The 25,487-nt window shown below is 41.2% G+C and overlaps 2 protein-coding genes across 7 annotated transcripts in view; one reads left to right on the forward strand and one right to left on the reverse strand.

Annotated features, from left to right (window-relative positions):
- The window catches only part of LOC112225310 (diacylglycerol kinase eta-like), a 74,079-nt gene extending 63,461 nt beyond the window's left edge, over positions 1-10,618 (reverse strand). For 3 of the 5 annotated variants that reach the window (XM_042306467.1, XM_042306463.1, XM_042306466.1), the window contains exon 1: positions 8,854-9,340. In XM_042306467.1, the coding sequence (XP_042162401.1) occupies positions 8,854-9,132 (279 nt within the window). In that variant the 5' untranslated portion in view covers positions 9,133-9,340. Of the gene's footprint in view, positions 1-8,853; positions 9,342-10,379 lie in introns of those variants that run through there. The other 2 variants (XM_042306464.1, XM_042306462.1) reach the window with 2 other exon arrangements.
- Positions 10,619-15,854: 5,236 nt separating this feature from the next.
- Positions 15,855-25,487, forward strand: part of vwa8 (von Willebrand factor A domain containing 8) — an 83,656-nt gene continuing 74,023 nt past the window's right edge. For both annotated transcript variants that reach the window (XM_042306891.1, XM_042306892.1), the window contains exons 1-4: positions 15,855-16,146; positions 16,595-16,672; positions 16,809-16,939; positions 19,101-19,211. In XM_042306891.1, coding sequence (XP_042162825.1) covers positions 16,008-16,146; positions 16,595-16,672; positions 16,809-16,939; positions 19,101-19,211 — 459 coding nt within the window. In that variant the 5' untranslated portion in view covers positions 15,855-16,007. The remainder of the gene's footprint in view (positions 16,147-16,594; positions 16,673-16,808; positions 16,940-19,100; positions 19,212-25,487) is intronic.

Genomic DNA, 25,487 nt, shown 5'->3' on the forward strand with positions numbered 1-25,487 from the left:
ACCTTATGTGTCCCTTTGACCTTTCTATACACCAGAGAACAACACTGTACCGTAACGCAGTTACACTTCCGACACTGCCAAAACACCAGCTATGCGGGTGTCGGCTATCGCGTGTTTACACTTGCTCTGATTGAATCTAGGCCTTAATGTCATGTGTCCCTGAGCACTGCTACTTTTTCGTTGGTGATAATCGCACAATTATTGACTTGATTCTGGGAAAGTGCAGAAATGTATTCTTCCCAATAAATCTGTGGTTGGTCTCTGTCATGGTGACAGACCTAGTAGCAAAGCAGGATATTCAGGTTGCTGACGTCCAAGAGGTTGTGAGTTCATATCTTAGGTGTGGTTGTATCTCAAGTGTGCTAACCAATGTTGAGTTAAAGTCCAATCAATTCAGAAAGTAGATCAAATTTTTCAGCATTGAAAATAATTGGATGTAGAATTGGATTTCCTGTCTATTTCCTGAATACAGTTTGTTGTTGTATATTTACTTTCAAAATACACTTCAACTGTAGAAATACATTAAAAGGTATTCCAATATTTTCACTGCAAATTAGTAGCTGTTAACTTACTATAAAATAATAAGTGCATCTAAACTATACTTAAATTAAATGCAATTACAAGTAAGGCATGCCAAGTTCATTTGCAGGACGGGCCAAAAAAGTAACCTACCCAAGTGCATTGCAATTGACAGTAAATATATAGCAAAACACTAATATAGTATCCTATTACTGTAGAAATGTACCGTAAAATATTAAACAAAATTAACAGCAATTGCTAACAGTGTACTTTCATGTTATCACATGTTGAACCACATGATTTCACATTGTGGAGAATTACACGATTTGAAAATGTGTTTTTGGAACATTTCACATGGTAAAATTCACATGACATGTAATATTCTTTTTGGCAAGACAGCATCAGATACATGGGCTACACATACTATGACAGAGGGTCGCTGTTTCGCTCTCTCGGATGCTTTCTCCGGTGAGATTGATGAGTCTTGCTATCGGTGTGGGTCTTGGTCAAAATCATCAATATATTCTGGATTTATGGGTGGGCCACTGGGGTTTCCAATCAGATTTCAGGAGGGGGGGGGGCACCTTGACTGGGGAGGACTGGCTCGTGGAAATGGCTAGGGCGGAATAAGTGGAATGGTATCAAATAAATCAAACACATGGTTTCTGTGTGTTTGATGCCATTCCATTCGCTCTGTTCCAGACATTATTATGAGCCGTCCTCCCCTCAGCAGCCTCCACTAGGGCCACCCTGTGCCACCCCCTGGACACGCCACTGCTCTAGATAAAAGAAATAGACCTATCAGTGAAACCTTAAACTGAGGCCTTGGAGGGCGGTGGGGATTACACCTCGTCAGCGGCTGCTGGCTAATTTTCCTGTCTCTAACGACACTGTATCGTTGTGTGTGAGGGGGAGGCAGAACAGAACACAGGCTTAGAATTACCTCCCTCCAGCAGAGGATGCTGGAGAAGGGCGGGAGGAAAAAACTAAAAAAACAGCAAGCGACTGCACAGAGGAAGGCTCGCAAGAGGAGAAGGAAGGAGAGACGCACTAACAACCTAATGTGTTTAGGTTGTTACTATCTCTAAAAGACGGTTTTGTCTCTACAATACAGACCTCTCTTAGCACCAACACGCACACACAGGATGACTAGGAAATAGATGTGAATAAAGACAGTGTCACCGAGGCCCAGACACTCCCTCTCTCTCTGTGCTTTCAATTACCAACGGTCTGCATGTATTACGACTCACACACACACACACATTGTAAAGATTCAGCTCACTGAGCTCAGTTCACCCATCACAAACTGCCAGGAATTTTGTGTTTTGTGACAGTTGTGTCTAGGTTTGTCTGCTTAGCGCAGGGATTTTTGGATTGGACACACACACAAAAACACACACACAGTCATGGACATCTGAGTGACAGACACTTAGTTTTCCAATGGCAGTATCAGGTTCCCTCCATGCATGGCCCATTAGTGCTTACAGAACAGGGACAATAAGGCAGCCCCCCGCACCTCTCTGATTCAGAGGGATTGGGTTAAATGCGGAAGACACCTTTCAGTTGAATGCATTCAGTTGGACAAATGACTAGGTATCCCCCTTTCTCTTTCCTTTCCCATCCACTCTCAGACTCTCAGGATAAGAAAGACTACAGTATACTTCTCATTATATTATAATCATCAGGTTCATCTCACTATAATTATATAAATGAAAACAAATGTTATTTGTGACATGCACAGAGTACAACAGGTGTAGACCTGACAGCGAAATGCTTACTGACAAGCGGTTAATCAACAATGCAGTTTTAAGAAAAAGAAGTGTTAAGTGAAAAAAGAAGTAAGTAAAAATAAATAAGTAGAAAAATAACGAATCATTAAAGAACAGCAGTAAAATAACAGTAGCGAGGCTATTTTACACAGGGTACCAGTACAGAGTCAATGTGCTGGGGCAGTTAGGTTAGTCGAGGTAATATGTACATGTAGGTAGAGCTAAATACCAATCAGTGTTATTTACTCATGTTGATATTTTACTATTCCAGACATAACAAACTCTCAAAAAGTGATATACTATTGTTTAGATATCCAATTGAATAATAACCGACAGCTCATAACGGGAATCAGATGCTCACATCCAGAGTCAATGGTAGTGTTCAGCCCAATTCTACAACGAGTAAGGTGGATCTGGTGGATGAAGTACGAGCTGTTACTTCTCTCCCTCTGTCCCTCTCTCTCTTTCTCTATGTCAGTGGTGGACTCAAATCAAATCAAAGTGTGTTGGTCGCGTACACAGTTTAGCAGATTGTATAGCGGGTGCAGTGAAATGCTTGTGTTACTAGCTCCTAACAGTAGAGGAAAATGAGGAAAACAAGAACACAAATAATTAATCATCAAAAACTAGAAACAAGAAATCAAGAATGTCAGAATGATATCCAATTAACAACCCAAATAACACTGTATCAGTAATCCAAATTCAATTTATGCTTACATAAACCAAACAGATATACTAAAAATTATATGTACAGCAGTAGATCTATTACAGTGAGCGCTGTAAGAATCTAGTATATAAATACGCAACTAACCAACGCATCAAACAGACTCAGCCCCAGGTGATGTGCTATCCAGTTTTTGTGTGTGTGTGTGTGTGTCTGTAGGTGTGTCTGTAGGTGCGTGTGTTCGCCTGTGTTCTGGGCTTCTTTCCCTGTGGCTGTTAGATATCTTGTTGTCATGACACCAATCCAGAATCCGACCTACAGTTGGCAACAAATAAAACTTGAATAAACTAAGCACAAATGGGCACTTTCACAGATCACTAGCTATAAGTACAACTCCGTTTCAGTTAGAAGCAAAAACCCTAGACAGTAAGTCCAAGTCCAAGTTGGTTAGATGTACGTAGTCTTTGCAACACCAGAGACGTGGGTCATATACTGAGGAACCATGGTCTTACTAACTTAACTTACTAACTGTATAGTACCTACTATGTACAGTACTTACTATAGGCTACTTATAGTATGGTGATTTGAATAATAGCATCTGCTAAAGCTAAATGACCATATTATCATTAGCTGGGTGAAACCTGGTAATTACTGTCTATAACACACGGCAGAACAGAACACCCATGATACAATGTCTCTTGGCCTACCGAGGTCTTCCTCAGGCAGAGTTGCCATGGCGCCAGCCAATCAGGGGACAGGGATGTGGTAGTAGTCCTGGGCAACCAGAGATATGGTGGGAGGAGATGGGCAGAATCTCCTCAGACAGAGATGCAGGCAGTGAGCAAACACACACACACACACAGACACACACAAACACACACACACACACTGCATCCATGGGTTGAGCAAACAACCATATTCGGAACAACAATCAGAGCCAGCGTGCTGCTCCATTAATTCCCTTCTGTGCACACACACACACACATACACCATCTACTGCCCTGGGAGTGGGACACACGCAGGTAGACAGACATATATACAGGTCACTCATTCAGTCTGTCTCTCTCGCTCTCATCTGCCCATCTCTGCCCATTTCTTTAGCTATTGTAAACATTCAAACTACATTCCACACACCATGTACACATTACTCACACACAAACACCTTAAAACAAAAACCCCAAATTTCTATTTTTTCAACTTGAAATTTGATTACCTTTCCTAGAGTGACTCCAACATTAGAAACAGTGAAACATTGCCTTTGTTCATATTTCAATGAAATCTGTACACCACCAGGGTGCAAAGATTGTCTTAGGGTCATTTTTGACCCGGCAGTATGAAAATCATTTACACACCACAAAAAAAAAAAACACACACACACACACACACACACACACACACACACACACACACACACACACACACACACACACACACACACACACACACACACACACACCAAATGAGAAATTGAGATTGTGTGCTACTGATTGAACTCAGACAAAACTTAAAACGTTCTTGTGCATGTGCAGCATCTCCCCTCCACGACCCCACACATGACTCAAGTTCACAGACAAAATGAAAACAATTTCAGACAAAATGAACAACATTTCAGACAATATAAAAATGTCTTGAAAGCATTGTTTACTGATGGGGAATGCAGTCAGAGACTATAAAGGTGCTGCAGATGACAGTCCCCCCAGTTCTCTCTTTTCTGAAGCCATGAGTGCACGTTTCAGTGCCCAACAGGTCGTAGATCTGATTTTTTCAGATGTCCAGGAGGAACAAGAGAACAATGATTTAGAAGAGGAGGAGGTATCTGAAGATGAAGATGGGGAAGAATACAACCCAGAGAAGAAGAAATCCCCTAAGCTGAAAGAGAAACATTTTTGTTAAAGAACAGCAAAATAACATGGTCCTCGTCACCATATGACAACCAGGGCAGGAAGGCGGCACAAAATGTCATAAGGAGGCTACGATTTGATAACTGTGAGTCAAGATCGTGTGAGAGACAAACTCTCTAAGAGAGGTCTGGGAGAAGTGGGTGGAGCGTCTGCCTCCTCAACCCTGGGCCTGAATTAACAGTGGATGAGCAACTGGTACCATTCAGAGGTACATTTTTATTTTCATATCTGTAATGTAAGTGATTTTCACTTTTCATTTTATTATGTATCGCTGTAATATCTTTGATTTATGTGATTGTTTTCTGTGACACTGATACTAATTACTGATATTGATCTCTTTTGTCAAAAGGTTACTGTCCTTTCCAGCAGTATATGCCCAGCAAGCCAGCAAAGTATGGCATCAAGATATGGGTGGCCTGTGAAGCACAATCCAGCTAAGCTTGGAAGATGCAAGTCTACACAGCAAAGCGGACCAGCGGAGGCCCGGAGAAGAACCAGGGGATGTGGGTTGTGCTTGATGTGACAGATGACTGAGGGGGCATAATGTCATGTGTGACAATTTCTTCACCTCTTATGAACCCAGCCAGCAGCTCCTGAAGAGGAAGATCACCATGGTTGGCGCAGTTAGAAAGAACAAGCCTGAGCTCCCCCTGCACTCCTAACAACAAGGGGGAGAGAGACCTTCTCATCAAACTTTGCCTTCACCGCCACCACCACTCTAGTTTCTAACCTCACAAAAAGGAACAAGAATGTGGTCCTCCTGAGCACACTGCACAAACAGCTGAGATCAGTGATTGTGAGGACAGGAAGCCAGCCATCATCCTGGACAACAACCACAACAAAGGAAGTGTGGACAACCTAGACAAGGTGATTTGAACTTACAGCTGCAGGAGGATGACTGTCCGCTGGCCCCTGGTCATCTTCCATAACATCATTGATGTGTCCTCATACAATGCCTTTGTGATATGGAACGAGATCAACCCTACCTGGATACCTGATAAGCGGAACAAAAGGAGGGTGTTCCTGGAGCAGCTGGGAAAGGCACTTGTAACCCCACACATTCAAAGAAGGGAGCGCCTCCCCTGCACAGCAGCCTCTGCAGCACTTGTGAAAGCAGTTCAGGGGGCTGAATCTTGTCCTGATCCACTTGAGGCTGCAGCTTGGGCAGGTAAAAAGAGGAGATGCCAATTCTGCCCCCCAAAGAAGGACTGTAAAACAAATACTATGTGCTGCATACGTGTGCTAATTAGAATTGATTGATTTATGTTCTTCACATTTTTGTTTTGTATCTATAGACAGCTAGCTTCTGTTCTCCTCTGGGAACATTGACTTCAATACAAAACCTAGGAGGCTCATGGTTCTCACCCCTTTCTATAGACTTACAGAGTAATGATGACTCTTTCAAGAGGACGTCCTCCAACCTATCAGTTCTCTTGCAGCATTAACTGACATTTTGCACACCCAATCAAGAATGAATCTAGTACTTAAAGCATTAAGCTACAGCTAGCTAGCACTGCAGTGAGTAGTTGACTCAAAGAGAGAGAAAGACAATAATTGAACCGTTTTGAACAAATACATTTCTTCCATTATTAAGTCGATGCAAGAGAGAGAGAGAGAGAGAGAGTGAGAGAGATATTTAGTTGTATTTTTTTAAACTTTCACTTAGCTAGTGAATGCAGCTAGCTAATTTAGCCTACTCAAACACTCAGCTTAAACAGAGAGTGATGCTATGTTACCTATCCAACACTGGAACTCTTCCAAGTCAAGATAAGCTTTTGGTTTTATTCATTTATTGCCAAGGGGCCTGCCGGTGTAACTGCTAAACTGCTCACTAACTGTACACTGTACTGCATGATTGTAGCGGGTTTACTAACGCGCTAGTTCTAGTAACTATGTTGACTTGACGTTAGCTAATATGGTGACGACGATGTAGGCTGTGTGTAGCGGATCGCGAACGTGATCTGAAGGAAAGATTTTTTTTGCCTGGTCACAGACAGCTGAAGTGTTGTGCACTGAAGTCAACAAGCGAAGGGAAAGAGTGAAGAGGAGAGCACGTAGATGTGAGAAGGAATTATCCAACGATCAAAGGGACCATGCTGTTTGTATGTGGCTGTTATGAAAGTTAACTGTGTTAGCGTGTGATCAGGGGTGTATTCATTCCACCGATTCTGTTGAAAAACGTTCTTAAATGGAAGTAAACGTCACGAAACGGGGATAAACATACCTGAATTTGTCCAATAGAAACTCTAATGATTACATCCTAGATCAGCTAGATGCAGGCAATATTGTGCAAGGCGGTATTGAACGTGTCAATGTCTGTTACCTTGATTACTTACATTTTTCTCAACTTGTGCACCTACCTCATAAACTTTCATTCATTGACTAGGTAGTAGCAACCTCATGATGGGAATAGGGAAAAATATGTGTATCATGTAGTAGCCTAAATCTATTGATGTTACATTGAGCTGGGTTAATGGATATGAATGACAGTCATCCAATATACTGTAATAGAAATAAGGCCATGCTCATAAAAACAAAACAAAAATATTCCCTCATCTTAAACGGCACCAACCGCCACTGGTTCTACCACCACAAAACACTGTAGCTATATCTACAATTAGGTAGTGAAGACTTGTTCATGACAAAAAATCCTATATTAGCTACAGGTTTATCATTTTTGGTAAGATTAACTCTGACTCTTTTGAGGTTGAAAGGGGGTTCAGTGGACAGTCATCTTGGTAACATTTTAGAATGTTAGGACAGCATATTGTAGCCCAACTTATTTTTTTTAGCTATCCTATGAGAGTTATAAGACAGATCAGTGGCCTAATGTTTACAGAACACAATATAGACAGACATCAATCTCTATAATACAATATATTTTAAACTCTAGCTGCAAGATGGTGTGCTGTTCCTTTTTTGATATCTGTTTCCTCACTGGTTCCATTGCTCATATTTGATGATACGATTTCCCTTTCATCTATCTTTCATCTCTCTGTCTATTTGTCTTAATTCTTTACCTAGTGCTATTATACTGTCCCTTTTGTAGCCTAATGTTTGTAAACATTAGGCTACATTTGTTTACTATACTGTATGTAAAGACACTACACCAGAGTTATTCTCGGGCCATTATAGTGAAGGGAACCCTGCACACTGTGTGTAACCTAAATGCATATAAACATTCCTTGAAGCAAGACGTGTCGCCCTCATCTATCAAACAAACAATGTCACTCTCTTTCCTACAATCTTTTGGTAAATAAGGCCCAGCGTGCAGGAGTTTCTTCAACGAATCTACTTGAGACTCCTACGCACCTACGACAAGACGTTGGCCTACTTCAAGTGTTTGTTCTATTGTCAGGTAGGTAAATAACCATAACAAAGCCCTGTTCCCCAGCCCAATAGGTCCTTATCGTTTAAATATAAACACCTACTTTAATAATGAAGGCGGGGTGGAGTAGACCTGTCAATAACTGAGTGGCTCTTTTCTGCCTTAGCTTATTTGTAGGTTATCATGTAGTGTCAGTTTGAGTTGTTTCATGAAAAAAGTTCCAAAAAAGTTCCAATAAATAATTTGCATCTCTACAATGTGAAAGAAAATGGTTATAAGCTATTCACATCTATTTTAACACATGTACAGAATGGGGGTAGGCTACAATAGCAGAGTTCCTGATATCTCAAAACAAGTAAACTGCCGGTAGAGCAAAGAACGAACACTGGCTTTCCACAGATTTTTTTTCAATATTTATTTTTTGCGAATCTATTTTATTCTATGGTCAAATGTTGCATAAAATTACAAGGTATGACAGTCAGAATCATGTGCTGGTTGTCAAGGTGGGTGTCATTACCTTTTATTTGCTTCCATAAAAACAACATGGACTGGGCTACCGATACAATACTACAAAAATACGCACAATACAAAATCGTGTAGCTTATTTTTCCAAAACAAGAATCAAGTCGAGACAGCGACCAAAAATAAAGACAGATAAGTGTATTTTCTTACCTTGCTTCTGAGCTGTCCGGAGGTCGACACTTTCCGGATGAGTTTCTGCGGGCCTTCTTGTTCTCCCTCGCTGTCTGAAGACTCATCCACCGCCCCGGAGCCCCCGACAGCCCCCACCACATGGGCATGGATCCCCGTTGTCGAAGGGCCTTTCTCCGGCTCCTGTTGCGGAAAAGGATAAGACCAGTCCGGGTTAGTCTTCCCCCGGTCAGCCGCTCCCTTCCTCTCCGGGATGCGAGAGCTGGACAGTGGCTGGAAAGCGTCTTTCCTCGCCGTCATCTCGTCCCTCTTCTCAACCCTAATTAGCGCTGTAAGAACCGATATCTATATATCCAAGAACATACGTGCGCTGCTGTGCTCATGGGGACGTAGCATGTCTCGGTGCGGTGGGGTTTACTGGGGTAAAGCCTAGTTCAGGATGTGTTTATGGTTCCATCTTACATGCTCAGACCAGACTGAGGCTAGAGACCGCCTAGGCTGCCTCCCTCACACACAGACGCACCAGCAACCAACAACCGGTGGACATGGAATAACCGGTGGACATCGCCATGGAATACCCTAGCGGCCGCAACAGAAGCAATCCAACTCATACTGTAACTGTAACGGATTTCAAAATCCCACAAAAAAATATGAGCAAATTGAACATGCAAACTATATGGGCAATGTTAACTGTAGGCCTATGTCTTTTGGGCTATAGCCATAGGCAGGAAATAAAATGATATAGCAATAGCCAGCCTATTTTCCAAATTTTGACTAATGATATGTTATTAATTCTAAAAAGGCATAGGATAATAATAAACAATTTGATATTGCGCGGTTATAATAGGTCTACAGATTGTCAGAACACTTTCGACTCATGAAACAAAACTGATACAAATTAGCACTGGGGGGTAGCCTATTCCTACTTTGGAAACGGAAAATGTAGCCTATGGGTAAAGGGTTACATTCTTGTGCTGATATATGATATATTGATATATTGTATTGTAGAGAAACCATTCCATTGCTCAGGCTAAATGCCACTTGATAGCCCACTTTGCGATAATGTCACAGGAGAAACCGCAGTCTTACAAAATATGTGATCTAAAAACACCATCAAATAAATAGAATAGGCTATTGACATCAAAAGTGTCCGATTTAACAGTCGTCTATAATGTAGCTACATGGATTAGGTTTGAACATAACATTAACCACTTGAATAGCAACTTCAGACAAAGACAACGAGCCTATAATCAGATACATTTTCAGTTTGTCTAAAGACCAACTTTGTTAAACATCAATCTGACTGTTCTATTGTTTTCACAGCAAAAGACAATAGGGGTTGAGTTCTCAGAAAAGCAAAGGCATTCGGTTCTCCAAAAACAATGACTGATCTGGATGGTGACAAGAAATTATTTAGAAATTATTCTAAAACGGGAGAAAAACGTCTGTCTTTTCCCTTTCAGTATTTAGTCTCGTAGACAAAAGGCAAGACTAAGAAGACCACACTATCTTATTTCACTAGAAATAATTTGGCAAAAGCTACTGACCAGTTCTTCCCATGCAGGGCTACGAGTATAATGGTATACATCTTCCATAGTCCCACTCAGTCCGCTCCGGGAAACCAGTCTAGAAATAGTATATGCAGATTAATGGATACAGCTGTCTGGTTAGCGTAAAACCGTCTATATATGGTTTGAGGTTCTGAACCAGGTAGGCCTCCTAGGCTATAATTCCGTGTTGCCTATTACTCCACTCTACCACCTCCTCTAAAATCTTCTCTGCCGCTTCCCTCGCCGCTGGTTCAAGGGCTGAGCCTCGTCAACCACGTGATAAAGTCAAACCCTTATATGGCACGGAGGAGCACCGAGGGAGAACGGGGCACCTCCTCCCCAATCCTCCTTGCCTTTTCCATCGCCACTGGTTCAATAGGAGGGGAGTGACGCCATAAAAACGAAGACACTGCCTTAAACAATTTGACAGAGTTAATTTCACTCTCGCCCATTAAGAATATAATGATTATGGATACACACAGTAGTTTAATATAAGCATTTTTCACAGAGGGTAGAAGAATGTTGACTCTTTCTATATTTTGTAATCGCCTACAGACGAAATTAGTGTGAAGCATAGCAGGATTAATTTATGTATTCAGACAATATTTACTTGTACACAATAGTCACAAACAAGACAAAATAACAATATTTCATTTGAAGGTATGTTTAGGCCTAGGTCTAGATATTTAAATCATTTTGAAAAATTATAGACTAACAATTAATTACAAAACAGAAATGTCTTGATGAATAAGTGGACCATCTTCCCTCAGCCTATACGAATTCAGAAGCAAAGATTGCTTTAACACAGTGCCTCCTCTGCCTATAAGCAGATTGACTACACACTGCTTATAAGGCCCGCAGCCGCTAGGGGGCCTCGAACTGAGTTTAGGGGGTCTCAATTTACTTTTGGGAGTTAGAATAGTAGAACACAAAGATTGCAATTTAAAACATTTGGTACTGAATCAGCAGTTTTCCTCGTTATGTCCATCCCTGACATTCAATTACCCATGTCAGCTAACATTTATAAATGTCTTGGTAAATGAGTCTAGCCAGCTATCCAGACCTTGTAGTAATCATGGCTGAATTAGGGCTACTGACCAGGCGCGAAAGGCACGTGCCCAGGGGCCCTGACCTCCAGAGGGCCTCCACTGATTTTCTTTGTCACCCAGATATCTTATGAACATGGAATAGATCAAGACAAAATGTGTAGAATTGCAGGAAATTTGCTTTAAAACTGCAACATTTTCTCTCCACTCCTTGGCATGGGTCCTCAGATCCTCAGAAACGTCTACAGCTGCACCATTGAGATCATCTTGACTGGCTGTATCACTGGTTGGTATGGCAACTGACTGGCATCCAATCATAAGGCGCTGCAGAGGGTAATGCGTACGGCCCAGTACATCGATGGGGCCGAGCTCCCTGCCATCCAGGATCTCTATACCAGGCGGTGTCAGAGGAAGGCCCTAAAAATGGTCAAAGACTCCAGCAAAAGTCAAACGGATCTCTCTGATACCGCTCAGCAAGCGATACCGGAGCGCCAAGTCTGGGACCAAAAGGCTCCTGAACAGAAGACTGCTGAACAGTTAATCAAATGGCTTTCTGGACTATTTGCATTGACCACTTTTTTTAGCACAGACTTTCTTGCACTGGCTCTATGCACACTCATTGGACTCTACTCACACACTCACATATACTACACTGACACTCCAACAAACACATACACACACACACTACATACGCTCACACATAAAACACACACACACACATCCACATTGACACATCTTTCATACTCTTCACATATGCTGCTACTACTCCGTTTTTTTATCTATCATGATTGCCCAGTCACTTTTACACCTACCTACTTGTACATATTACCTCAATTACCTCAACTATCTTGTATCCCTCACATTGACTCGGTACCGGTACTCCTTGTATATATCCTCGTTATTTTATTTTTCTTGTTACTATTTCCTTTTTTTATTTAGCTAATTGTTTGTGCTTTTTAACTCTGCATTGTTGGAAAAGCATTTCAAAGTGAAGTCTACACCTGTTGTATGCGGCGCATATGCAAATAAAATGTGGTTTGATTTAGCAAAAGGTGTAGAATTCTTGGAAATGATCATTAAAATGTCATTTTTTTCTCCCGCCCCATACCAAGATGTAGGTTGACATTTATTGCCATGAATCAGGTGTGTGCCTTTCCAAATCATGTCCAATCAATTGAATTTTCCACACGTGGACTCCAATCTAGTTGTAGAAACATCTCAAGGGTGATCAATGGAAACAGGATGCACCTGAGCTCAATTTCGAGTCTCATAGCAATGGGTCTGAATACTTATGTAAATAAGGTATTTCTGTTTTGTTTTTTTATACATTTTCAAAAAATTCAAAAAACCTGTTTTCACATTGTCGTTATGGGGTATTGTGTGGAGATTGCGAAGCATTTTTAAAAATTTAATCATTTTTAGAATAAGGCTGTAATGTAACAAAATGTGGTAAAATCAAGGGGTCTTAATACTTTCCGAAGGCACTGTATATGTATACATGTATATATACATTCTAGTCATACTTTATTAAAATACTTTTCAAAATCTGCTATGAAGACCTGGCCTGGTTTCTTTGATGTTTCATAGTGTTTTAAGTAATTGTCATATATTATATGTCTGATCAGAAAGAACAATATCTGGTAAAACCTTTTAATTCTATGCACTATGAATTTTGCCAGGATTTGTGCTTTGCAACATTGCAATGTAAGAGGCCTGCAGTTTTTTAAATTAACTTTATATTTACCACACGGGTCCTGTTTCAGTAGTCGTGAAATCAGACCATCTTGCTGAGTACCTGATAGTCTACCATTTTTATAGGAGAAGTTCAAACATGCTAATACTAGATATTTGAGTACATAAAGACATGTCTGATATCAAATCAAAGTGTATTTGTCACGTGCGCCGAATACAACAGGTGTAGACCTTACAGTGAAATGCTTACTTACAGGCTACAAACAATAGTGTAAAATAGGTATTAGGTGAACGATAGGTAAGTAAAGAAATAAAACAACAGTTAAAAGACAGGCTATATACAGTTGCGAGGCTATAAAAGTAGCGAGGCTACTTACAGACACTGGTTAGTCAGGCTGATTGAGGTAGTATGTACATGTAGATATGGTTAAAGTGACTATGCATATATGATGAACAGAGAGTTGCAGTAGTTTAAAAAGAGGGGTTGGCGGGTGGCGGGACACAATGCAGATAGCCCGGTTAGCCAATGTGCGGGAGCACTGGTTGGTCGGTCCAATTGAGGTAGTATGTACATGAATGTATAGTTAAAGTGACTATGCATATATGACAAATAGAGAGTAGTAGCAAGTTGGGGGGTGCACACAATGCAAATAGTCCGTGTAAACATTTGATTACCTGTTCAGAAGTTTTATGGCATGGGGATAAAAACTGTTGAGAAGCCTTTTTGTCCTAGACTTGGCACTCCGGTACCGCTTGCCATGTGGTAGTAGAGAGAACAGTCTACAACAGTCCACGATCATCTCCTTAATCTTGGCTACGTTGAGGGATAGGTTGTTATTCTGGCACCACCTAGCCAGGTCTCTGACCTCCTCCCTATAGGCTGTCTCATTGTTGTCGGTGATTGGGCCTACCACTGTTGTGTCGTCTGCAAACTTAGTGATGGTGTTGGAGTCGTGCCTGGCCATGCAGTCGTGGGTGAACAGGGAGTACAGATGGGGACAGAGCACGCACCCCTGGGGAGCTCCAGTGATGAAGATCCGCGTGGCGGATGTGTTGCTACCTACCCTCAGCACCTGGGGGTGGCCCGTCAGGAAGTCCAGGATCCAGTTGCAGAGGGAGGTGTTTAGTCCCAGGATCCTTAACTTAGTGATGAGCTTTGAGTGCCCTATGGTGTTGAACGCTGAGCTGTAGTCAATGAATAGCATTCTCACATAAGTGTTCCTTTTGTCCAGGTGGGAAAGGGCAGTGTGGAGTGCAATAGAGTTTGCATCATCTGTGGATCTTTTTGGGCGGTATGCAAATTGGAGTGGGTCTAGGGTTTCTGGGATAATGGTGTTGATGTGAGCCATTACCAACCTTTCAAAGCACTGTCTGTAATAGTTTGCAAGCCCTGCCACATGATATACCTGTACTTGTATGTTTGTTTTCTTAAACTTGTTGTCTCTCATGTTGTCTCCATGGCAGGAGTTGCGAGTGTCGAATAGCAGGATGTCCAAGAACTGGGTGCGGGTTCAATGTATATTTTCAGTTTAGATTAAATTTAACGCTCAGCCTATTTGAAATTGAATTATGGTTTACTGAACATTTTTTATAATGCATTATACTACAGTAATATTCGTGTTGAAAATGTCTATCAATTTCCAGACTCACCATCTCTTGCAATCTTCCAGGTTCAAGGTGAAGCTAAGGTGAAGCTAATCACCTCTCTGTCCTCTACCATGCATAAGATTTGTGTGTGTGATGTAGTGCTAGAGAAGTGAGCCCAAGGCCAAGGCAAGCTACAGGTCACTTGTTTTGTTGAGTTCATCTTGTAGTACGTTTGCCTATCTGGGCATAGGCCCTAACGTTCTGCAGTAATTTGAAGTCATCTTTATTTTATGTTTCAACTTATTTTACGATTCATATTTATTGTTCAATGTTCCTGCAAACCTTTTCGCCCTGTTTCTCACTGGAGCTCGAAGAGAAAATAAAAGCAACCCAAACTTGTATCAAATCAAATCAAATTGTACTTGTCACATGCGCCGAATACAACAGGTGTAGACCTTACTGTGAAATGCTTACTTACAAGCCCTTAACCAACAATGCAGTTCAAGAAATAGAGTTAAGAAAATATTTACTAAATAAACTAAAGTAAAAAACAAAATAAAAGAAACACAATAAAATTACATGACAATAACGAGGCTATAAACAGGGGGTACAGGTTACTTGAGGTAATTTGTACATAGGGGTAAAGTGACTATGCATAGATAATAAACAGCGAGTAATGGCCATTTGATTTGTTTAGTTGTTCAGCAGTCTCATAGCTTGGGGGTAGAAGCTGTTAAGGAGCCTTTTGGACCTAGACTTGGCGCTCCGGTACCTCTTGCCGTTCAGTAGCAGAGAGAACAATCTATGACTTGGGTGACCATTTTTTAGGCCTTCCTCTGACACCGCCTAGTATATATGTCCTGAATGTCAGGAAGCTTGGCCCCAGTGATGTATTGGGCCATACGCACTATAATTCCTGGTGGCACAACTCTTTCCTTCAGCTTAGGCCCTAGGTCTCTTTCTTTTTTACGCAATTTCTTACACTATTACGATTGTTTCCCTATCTGTGCTTTTACTTACAGTCCACGTTAATTACATGCTAATACTTGCTAATAGGCGTAGATACTCGTTTACTGTGGAATTAGGAACTAGGTAGTTGAAGTGGTAGATGTGATTCCACTACGGAAGACATTTCTCACGGACGCATTTTGTTCATCATTTATTATCTTCCGCCAATTGAAAGGTTGTCGGCGTAGCTACATTATGAAACCAGCATGAGGGAACGTAGCTAACTGCTAAATAACAGTCAAAACGGTCTTGTATTTTTGGATTCTGACTTCGATAACTTCTGTAATTCACCATGCATTCGCAGATCCTGTGCAAAGGCACGGCTGCGGCTGTGGCTGCGAGGAGAATGCGGAATATTTTAGGTCCTGTCCTGGGCAAAGGCGGCTGGACGTGGAATACTCATGAGGTCAAACTCCTCAACACATCGGCAGGTGACTGACCCTAGCTAACGCTATTAGTAACACTACAGGCTATTATCATAGTGTTCAACTATTGTTTTTGAGCCTAAAACCCCACATTTGTCGTCTTTAAATATATATTTAAAGTGGGCTGATGTAACAGGTTAGCAAGTTAGCTAGCTAGCCACACCATGGAAGTAACTAGATTGTTAGCTAGCTGTCACCTCTCACCTACATTTCGTATGTTGCTGGTAGTTAGCTAGCTAAGTGTTTTACAACTACTGTAATCCAAGCTATCAGATTACACTGTCACATTCACATAACATGGTAAACTTCCCGAAACAAATCATCCCTAGTTAACGTTAGGCCTACTCCTTTTGGTTTTTACTTATGTGGCATTTGTTCCTGCAAACGTTGTATTAGTTTTGTGTGTGGCATCAATCACTGTATTGTACACAATCTTTGTTCTTCTGTGTGTCAGGTGACACAGTGAAGATAGGGGAGATCTCCTACCAGCTCAAAACACCCAGGAACCCAGAGCTAGTGCCCATCAATCACAGTATGTAGCACCAGTGATATGCTCTACCTTCAATGCAATGTATTTCTGTCTGTGTGTTGTGTATGTGAGAGAGAAAGAGCAAGAGAATGAATGAGACAGTGAGTTTGTGTTTGCATGTCCTTCCTTGTGTTTTTAGTGTCAGAGACCCTGCCCCAGACTGTGGTCCAGCACCTGCGTTGGATCATGCAGAAGGATCTGTTGGGTCAGGATGTGTTCCTCATCGGACCCCCTGGACCCCTACGACGATCCATCGCCATGAAGTACCTGGTGAAAACAAACACACACACTCACTCTACTAGTCCACTGAGCAATCAAATCAAATTTGAATTGTCACATGCTTCATAAGCAACAGGTGTAGAATAACAGTGCTTATACGGTGCCTTCCCAACAATGCAGAATACAATAAGAAATATAATAATAGAAAAATGAATTGTAACACTTATTACACAATGAGCAATGATAACGAGTCGATGTGCAGGGTTACGAGGACATTGAGTTAGATATGTACATATACAGTTGAAGTCGGAAGTTTACATACACTTAGGTTGGAGTCATTAAAACTAGTTTTTCAACCAATCCACAAATGTCTTGTTAACAAACTATAGTTTTGGCAAGTCGGTTAGGACATATACTCTGTGCATGATACAAGTAATTTTTACAACAATTGTTTACAGTCAGATTATTTCACTTATAATTCACTGTATCATAATTCCAGTGTGTCAGAAGTTTACATACACTAAGTTGACTGTGCCTTTAAACAGCTTGGAAAATTCCAGAAAATGATGTCATGGCTTTAGAAGCTTCTGATTGGCTAATTGACATAATTTGAGTCAATTGGAAGTGTACCTGTGGATGTATTTCAAGGCCTACCACCAAACTCAGTGCCCCTTTGCTTGACATCATGGGAAAATCTAAAGAAATCAGCCAAGACCTCAGAATTTTTTTTGAGACCTCCACAAGTCTGGTTCATCCTTGGGAGCAATTTCCAAACGCCTGAAGGTACCACGTTCATCTGTACAGACAATAGTATGCAAGTATAAACACCATGGGACCACGCAGCCATCATACCGCTCAGGAAGGAGATGCATTCTGTCTCCTAGAGATGAACGTACTTTGGTGCGAAAAGTGCAAATCATCCCAGAACAACAGCATAGGACCTTCAAATCATATTTATTGGTCACATTCACATGGTTAGCAGATGTTAATGCGAGTGTAGTGAAATGCTTGTGCTTCTAGTTCCGACGATGCAGTAATATCTAACAAGTAATCTAACAATTTCACAACAAGTACTTACAAGTGTAAAGGAATGAAGAAGAATATGGTAAAGGGGGAGGCTTGCAAGCCGAAGAACACCATCCCAACCGTGAAGCACGGGGGTGGCAACATCATGTTGTGGGGGTGCTTTGCTGCAGGAGGGATTGGTGCACTTTACAAAATAGATGGCATCATGAGGAAAGAAAATGAGGTGGATATATTGAAGCAACATCTCAAAGACATCAATCAGGAAGTTAAAGCTTGGTCGCAAATGGGTCTTCCAAATAGACAATGACCCCAAGCATACTTCCAAAGTTGTGGCAAAATGGCTTAAGGACAACAAAGTCAAGGTATTGGAGTGGCCATCACAAAGCCCTGACCTCAATCCCATAGAAAATGTGTGGGCAGAACTGAAAAAGCGTGTGCGTGCAAGGAGGCCTACAAACCTGACTCAATTACACCAGCTCTGGCAGGAGGAATGGGCCAAAATTCACCCAACTTATTGTGGGAAGCTTGTGGAAGGCTACCCAAAATGTTTGACCCAAGTTAAACAATTTAAAGGCAATGCTACCAAATACTAATTGAGTTAATGTAAACTTCTGACCCACTGGGAATATGATGAAAGAAATAAAAGCTGAAATAAATCATTCTCTCTACTATTATTCTGACATTTCACATTCTTAAAATAAAGTGGTGATCCTAACTGACCTAAGACAGGACATTTTTACTTGGATTAAATGTCAGGAATTGTGAAAAACTGAGTTTAAATGTATTTGGCTAAGGTGTATGTCAACTTCTGACTTCAACTGTAGGTAGGGGTAAAGTGACTAGGCAACAGGATAGATAATAGACAGTAGCAGCAGCGTGATGTGTGGACGTGCCGCTCTTTATCCATGCTGAAGCCTATCTAGGGAGTGGTGCTGTATTACAGGAGTTGCCAAAAATTAGTGAATTTCCAAAACCTGTTCAACAGTAGCATAGCGCTATAGTTACTATTACTAGTAATATAAGTTACTATTACCATGCAATAAACTATCAAAAGCTATGTGATAACTAATTACTATTAGTACAAGTATACACTGTACAGCATTATTGAGTGTTTTTAAAGTGTTTTGGAGTACTCTAGTATTAGGAAGTGTTCTAAAGTGTTGTGTTGACTTCCCTGATTGGTTAGGAGTTGACTAAGAGGGAGGTGGAGTATGTAGCTCTGTCCAGAGACACTACAGAGACAGATCTCAAACAAAGAAGAGAGATACGATCTGGAACAGCCTTTTACATAGACCAGGTGAGTACCGTTCATATGTCCGTCAGCCCATCCGTCCGTCAATCTATCTGTATGCACTATATAGCTATCAATGTGAAGTTCTGCAAAGGTGTTTTAAAACATTGGTCAGATATGTCAGTGGTGTGAACATTAAGACATTTAGTCTTTTGTCATTGCAGCTACATGCTGATGGTTATACGCTTTCTTGTTAAAAAAACAGCACTCATTTGTTGGTTTCCAATGAGAGCACCTCAATGATCAAAGCTCCACTCTCCAGCAGCACTGGTTAGAAAAGCTGCTGTCAATATAAAGACCCCTTTCCTGGTTGGTTTATTTGTGGCTTGGTTCTACACTTGGGCTGGGAATTGCCAGGGACCACACAATAGTATATCATGATGCTTAGGTGCCTATACGATATTTATTGCAATTCTATATGTATCACGATTTATCACAATTGTATATGTATTGCGATTCGATACTGCTATTTTATAGCGATTCGATGTTCCAAACATATTGCTCACTATGTCTGCTGCAGAGGGTCGAAAGAGAGCCAAAATAAAAACGTTTTGATCAGTCATTAAAATAAAAGTGCTGAAAATATGTTCGCTCGCCATTTTAAAAGGAAGTTTGAGGCCAAACTATAGGAGGAGAAATACCAACATTTTGGTGCAGGTACAGCCGACTAGCGCTAGCCAACCTTAATAACTGCCTTTTTAGAGAATCGATACTTGTAGTCATAGAATCAATATAATATTGCGATAGTCTACTGTATCGATTTTCCCTCCATCCCTATTCTACACTAACCATCTAATGATCAGTGAGATCCACCAGGACACAGTCCATTCTGTGAGCTAGCTATATATCTTTATGTACATATTCTTTATCCCCTTACACTTGTGTCTATAAGGTAGTAGTTTTGGAATTGTTAGCTAGATTACTTGTTGGTTATTACTGCATTGTCGGACCTAGAAGCACAAGCATTTCGCTACACTCGCATTAACATCTGCTAACCATGTGTATGTGACAAATAAAATTTGATTTGATTTAGCTAGCTCATACATCTGCAATCTGAAAGCAGTATCAATGATTTCATAAAGATTGGATAGAATTTATGCGGACATGTTATTACTGACTTGTCACCAATGTTCCCGCTAAGCTGTGCGCAGGCGCGTAGCTCCCCAGGACTGCCACGCTGAAGAAATATCAGCCCGCTCAGAGATTGAACTTCAACTTTCTAGAGTTTTTCCCCTTAGTTAACACTATCAATGTTTCCCTTCACTGTGGGAACTGTGATTGAATCAACGCAGTATTAGCCACTTTCAATGCAACATACTGAAACAGAACAAACTATGCAACACTTAGTATGCAAAACTAGCTATGCAAGAGTTTTTGTTGTAGGCAGAACGCACCAGAGTAGGATTCTATTGCAATGATAGGCTCGACTCAGCCCATACTCTACACAGACCCGCACGGCATAACCAATCAGAGCTGCAGTGGGCCTATTTGCAAATAGACTATTGCCATATATGGATCTGTGCCATTCACTAAAAACTGCACTGTGTTTACAGCATGAGCGGTCGTAAAATTATGGATTGCATTTTCTCCATTGTTTTTGATGGTAGGCCTACATTATGATCAAGTAGGCTACTGTAACTTAAAGCGGGTACAGCCTCAATGTTCACAGTAAACACGCAGCGTTCATGTTTGCGCTCAGCAGACCTGAAATTTGCCCAGTTCAAATTATATCTTTTTAGGCTAAACCAATGCATGTCCCTTATTATTAAAAAAAATATGGATGGAATTGTATCTCTCAACCTGACCCAAATAAGATGATGATTCAATGAGATGGATAAGAGGATGCATGTAGACTTCAGGGCCGGACATTAACACTTGTCCGGGACAAGTAAAAAACCTTTGAGTTTTTAGTAAATGTAAAAAATATCTATGCAAAAATTCTAGGGAATAATAATAATGTATATATTCATATTTATAATAAAATAATAATTTATAATAGAAATAATCAGGATGTTGTGTCCAATGGGGTAAATGCAGATGGATGAACACCATGCTGTTATTTGACCCATTTCTGGATGTGGAAATTATATTTTAGTGTCAGCATAATGGTGTCAGCATAATTTTATTTTCATGAATTTTGGAGTAGAATGTCCTTTTAAAAAGTCACCAGAATTGAGCTTCTGTCCTTCTACATAAAAATTCTCACGGGAAGGACGCCCTAAGCAAGGTGACTCACGGCAGGGTAGCCTAGTGGTTAGAGCGTTGGACTAGTAACCGGAAGGTTGCAAGTTCAAATCCCCGAGCTGGCAAGGTACAAATCTGTTGTTCTGCCCCTGAACAGGGTAGTTAACCCACTGTTCCTGGGCTGTCATTGAAAATAAGAATTTGTTCTTAACTGACTTGCTTGGTTAAATAAAGGTCAAATAAAAAATAAACATGTACAAAATTATCCTCTTTCACTAAAAGCATGATGGTAATTTCTTTCTTACATGAAAGGGAAGGTTAACTTGGCCCCAGACAATTGCCCTTGCCGAGGCGCAGTTGATGAACAGGTGCCTTATTAAACCAATGCTACATAGCGCTTAATATTGGGAGCTGAGAAATCAATCTGACCTTTGGAGAGCTGGGATTCATATCTTAGTTAGTTATCTTGCTTTGAAGTAGCCTACTTTAGCCATTTGATCCCTGATTTATTGAATGAGGAATTATTTTATAAAGAAATAAAAAGTATATGTAATTGTGATGTTTTGTAGGATATGATGGGTGGCCAACCAGCCTCCAGGAGAGGATTAAAGGGGCAGTCTTGTATTTTGAGACCGGCTTGAATATGCAAAAATGCCAATAGAAAGAGGGTCACCTACATTTGAATGATAATAATACATTTTATTTTGTAAAGTGGTTCCTTGCATCATACAAAACCATTTTCAGTTATCTTTTTGGCCCATTTGTGTTACAGACCTTCTTTTGGGGGGGACAAGTGATAATCAAAATGTTAATGTCAAAGCCCTGTAGACACTCATCCACTGGTCTCTACTCTGCCTAGAAACAGTCAGCTGGGTCACCATGGAGACAGGGTGTTAATAAACTGCAGTGATTCCCCCAGGGGGAAGCCCTCGGATCATCCTCTCCCTGGGGTTCAGATGATAGACCCTCGATGATTGATCCGAGGGCCATTCAATCAGGGAAAACATCACCCATCCTGCAATAATTCATTTTTGCGGCCTACTTTATTCAACTAGACAATATGTAAAATGTATAATTTGCTGCAAGGATCAAATTGCTGCAGGAAGAGGCAGAGCAATGTTGCTTTTGTGGCCTACTCCTCTCCTCCTCCTCCTCCTCCTCCTCCTCTTCTTCTTCCAATGAAAACAAATCAACCAGGATTAGTGTTTTCACCTCCTCTCCTCCCCCGCTTCCCCGCTGGCCACCATCCATCCCATCAAAGACAAAACAGGTTTCCATTGTTCCCATGGCAACAGGTGCTGAATAGCTGCACCATTATGGATTGAGCTAATTGGTGTCAACATTATTCACAAATTTGTCATTTACTTCAGCAATGGCTGTTTTGGCTAGATTTGTTCGTGTGTGTGTGGATCGGGATGCATAAAACTGGTTTTCTGTCAGGATTGGGTACTAGCAGAAGGGTGTGTTGATAAGAGCATCAGTGTATTCCTGTGGGCCTTGCGCTCATTTGGAGACCTATATTCAGGCTTTGTGTGTCAACCCATCTGCTCTCCCCTCTCCTCTTCCCTCTCTTCTCTCACTAATAGACTCCTCCAATTCAACATCCTTGTAGTCAGCATCTAATATAGATCCAGGGCTGGAAATAATCACTGTCCCCAGAGATTCTTCTGCCATTGAAATCCTTGGGCGGGCCGCCTAAGCATTTTATTGGGCCGCCTAAGCATTTTATTGGGCCACCTAAGCATTTTATTGGGCCACCTAAGCATTTTATTGGGCCACCTAAGCATTTTATTGGGCCACCTAAGCATTTTATTGGGCCACCTAAGCCCAATTGGTGTTTTCTTAGTGTTATTTTAAAAAATATATTTCCGGCATAAAAATGCTTTAAGATATAAAGTATGTAGAAAAGATAATGGACTAATATATATATATATATATATATATATATATATATATTTTTTTTAAATAATATAATCTTTGAGAACTAACAATCACCAAAATTAAATCTAGACAGTCAAGGAGAATTGAAAATTCCAATAACAATGAATTTAGCAGTATGGATTTTATTATGTTTGAGCAAAATAACACAGCATTAGTCATGACAAAATGCGTATTGCAGGATAATAGCTTTAAAACTGCAATATTTTATCTTAGCTCCATGGCAGAATATGTCGAATCGCAGGAAATTTGTTTTAAAACTGCAAAGAAATCTGAGAAATGTGTGGAAGAGGCCCTCCCGAGTGGCGCAGCGGTCTAAGGCGTTACTACAGCCCTGGGTTCATTCACGGGCTGTGCCACAACCAGCCGTTGACGGGTGTCCCATTGGACGGTGCACAATTGGCCCAGCGACGTTCGGGTTAGGGGAGGGTTTGGCCGGGCGGGGGGGGCTTTACTTGGCTCATCACGTCCTAGCAAGTTCTTGTGGAGGGCCGGGTGCCTGCAGGCTGTTCACGGTATCCAGTTGAACGGTGTTTCCTCTGACACATTGGTGCGGCTGGCGGGTGTTAAGGAGCGTGGTTAGGCGGGTCATGTTTCGCAGGACGCGTGACTCCACTTTCACCTCTACCGAGCCCGTTGGGGAATTGCAGCGATGAGACAAGATCGTAATTGAAATTGGGACATTTTTGGAAATGTGGAATTGCAGGAAATTGGCTTAAAATTGCAAACATTTCTCGACACCATCTAGATGGGGGCCGCTCAAATATTCTCGCCCCCTCCATGCCAGCCACCTAAGTCCCTTTTTGATCTAAAAAAAAACAACCTGGTCCTTTGAAATCAGGTCCAACTCTAATTATATTAAACATCCTCCAACCCAGGAGGCTAGTCAATCTGCAAATAGACGTCATTACAGTGATTGGAATCTCACCTTCAATAATGACCTAGTTGGACCAATGAATGCCCTAGCCTTGTGCTTTAGCTTATTCTATGGCATGACAACAGGAACGGAGTGGCTGGAGTCGATTATGGGTTATTGAGAATATTGAGTGCTACCGTACCATTTCAGTTTCAAGTAAGACTTTCTCTAAGAATCAAGGAACTTTTTGTTCCTGCTTCCTGTGACATAGCCTAACCCCCAGATCTACAGGTAACCACCAAAATAATGGAAACACTTAGTAAATGAGGGATACAAAGTGTATTGAAAGCAGGTGCTTCCACACAGGTGTGGTTCCTGAGTTAATTAAGCATTTAACATCCCATCATGCTTAGGGTCATGTATAAAATGCTGGGCAAGCCATTATTTTGTCTACCATGGCTATACTCACAGGATGAAAATGTCCCCATCCACAAGGTATAAGTGGTTACTGAATGTTTTGATGAGCATGAAAATGAAGTAAACCATATGCCATGGCTGTCTCAGTCACCAGATCTCAAACCAATTAAACACTTATGGGAGATTCTGGAGCGGTGCCTGAGACAGTGTTTTCCACCACCATCAACAAAACACCAAATGATGGAATTTCTTGTGGAAGAATGGTGTCGCAACCCTCCAATAGAGTTCCAGACACTAGTAGAATTTATGTCCAGGTACGTTGAAGCTGTTCTGGCTCAAGGTGGCCCAACACCCTGTTAAGACATTTTATTACGGAGTTTCCTTTATTTGGGCAGTTACCTGTAGCTATCAAGTCAACTCCAGCTACGAGCTAGCCAGTTCTCTTGCGTCTTTTCTCCAGCTTCCAGGCCATGTCCAACGCAAGGCAACAGTCCCATTGCTCTGTGGGGTTCTTATTATACAAAGCCAGAGAAAGTATTTTGAGGGATGTTTTTCTTTCTCTTCCAACCATGTCGTCCTCTTCTGTATCCAACCTAAACCCAGCACAACACACACACACAACACACACACAAGGCCTGCTTATGGTTTTGCGTCCTCTCGCCATCCTGCGTCACTCCACATTTCTACCAATTATCTGATTACAGTGTCCTCTGGGCTGAAAATGGACCAATGGTTTATATATAGTCATCTGGTTCCAGCTATAGTTTTTATGGTTGCTCTTCCCAGAGACCCGGGCCGTGTATTTTCATGTAAACCTAATTATATGGCAACATCGCTCTGTGGTCGGCCCAGATGGCTAAAGTTTCTTGCCTTTGACGTCAGAGCTG

Source organism: Oncorhynchus tshawytscha, linkage group LG26 (genome assembly GCF_018296145.1).
Source record: "Oncorhynchus tshawytscha isolate Ot180627B linkage group LG26, Otsh_v2.0, whole genome shotgun sequence".
Taxonomy (NCBI): Eukaryota; Metazoa; Chordata; class Actinopteri; order Salmoniformes; family Salmonidae; genus Oncorhynchus; species Oncorhynchus tshawytscha.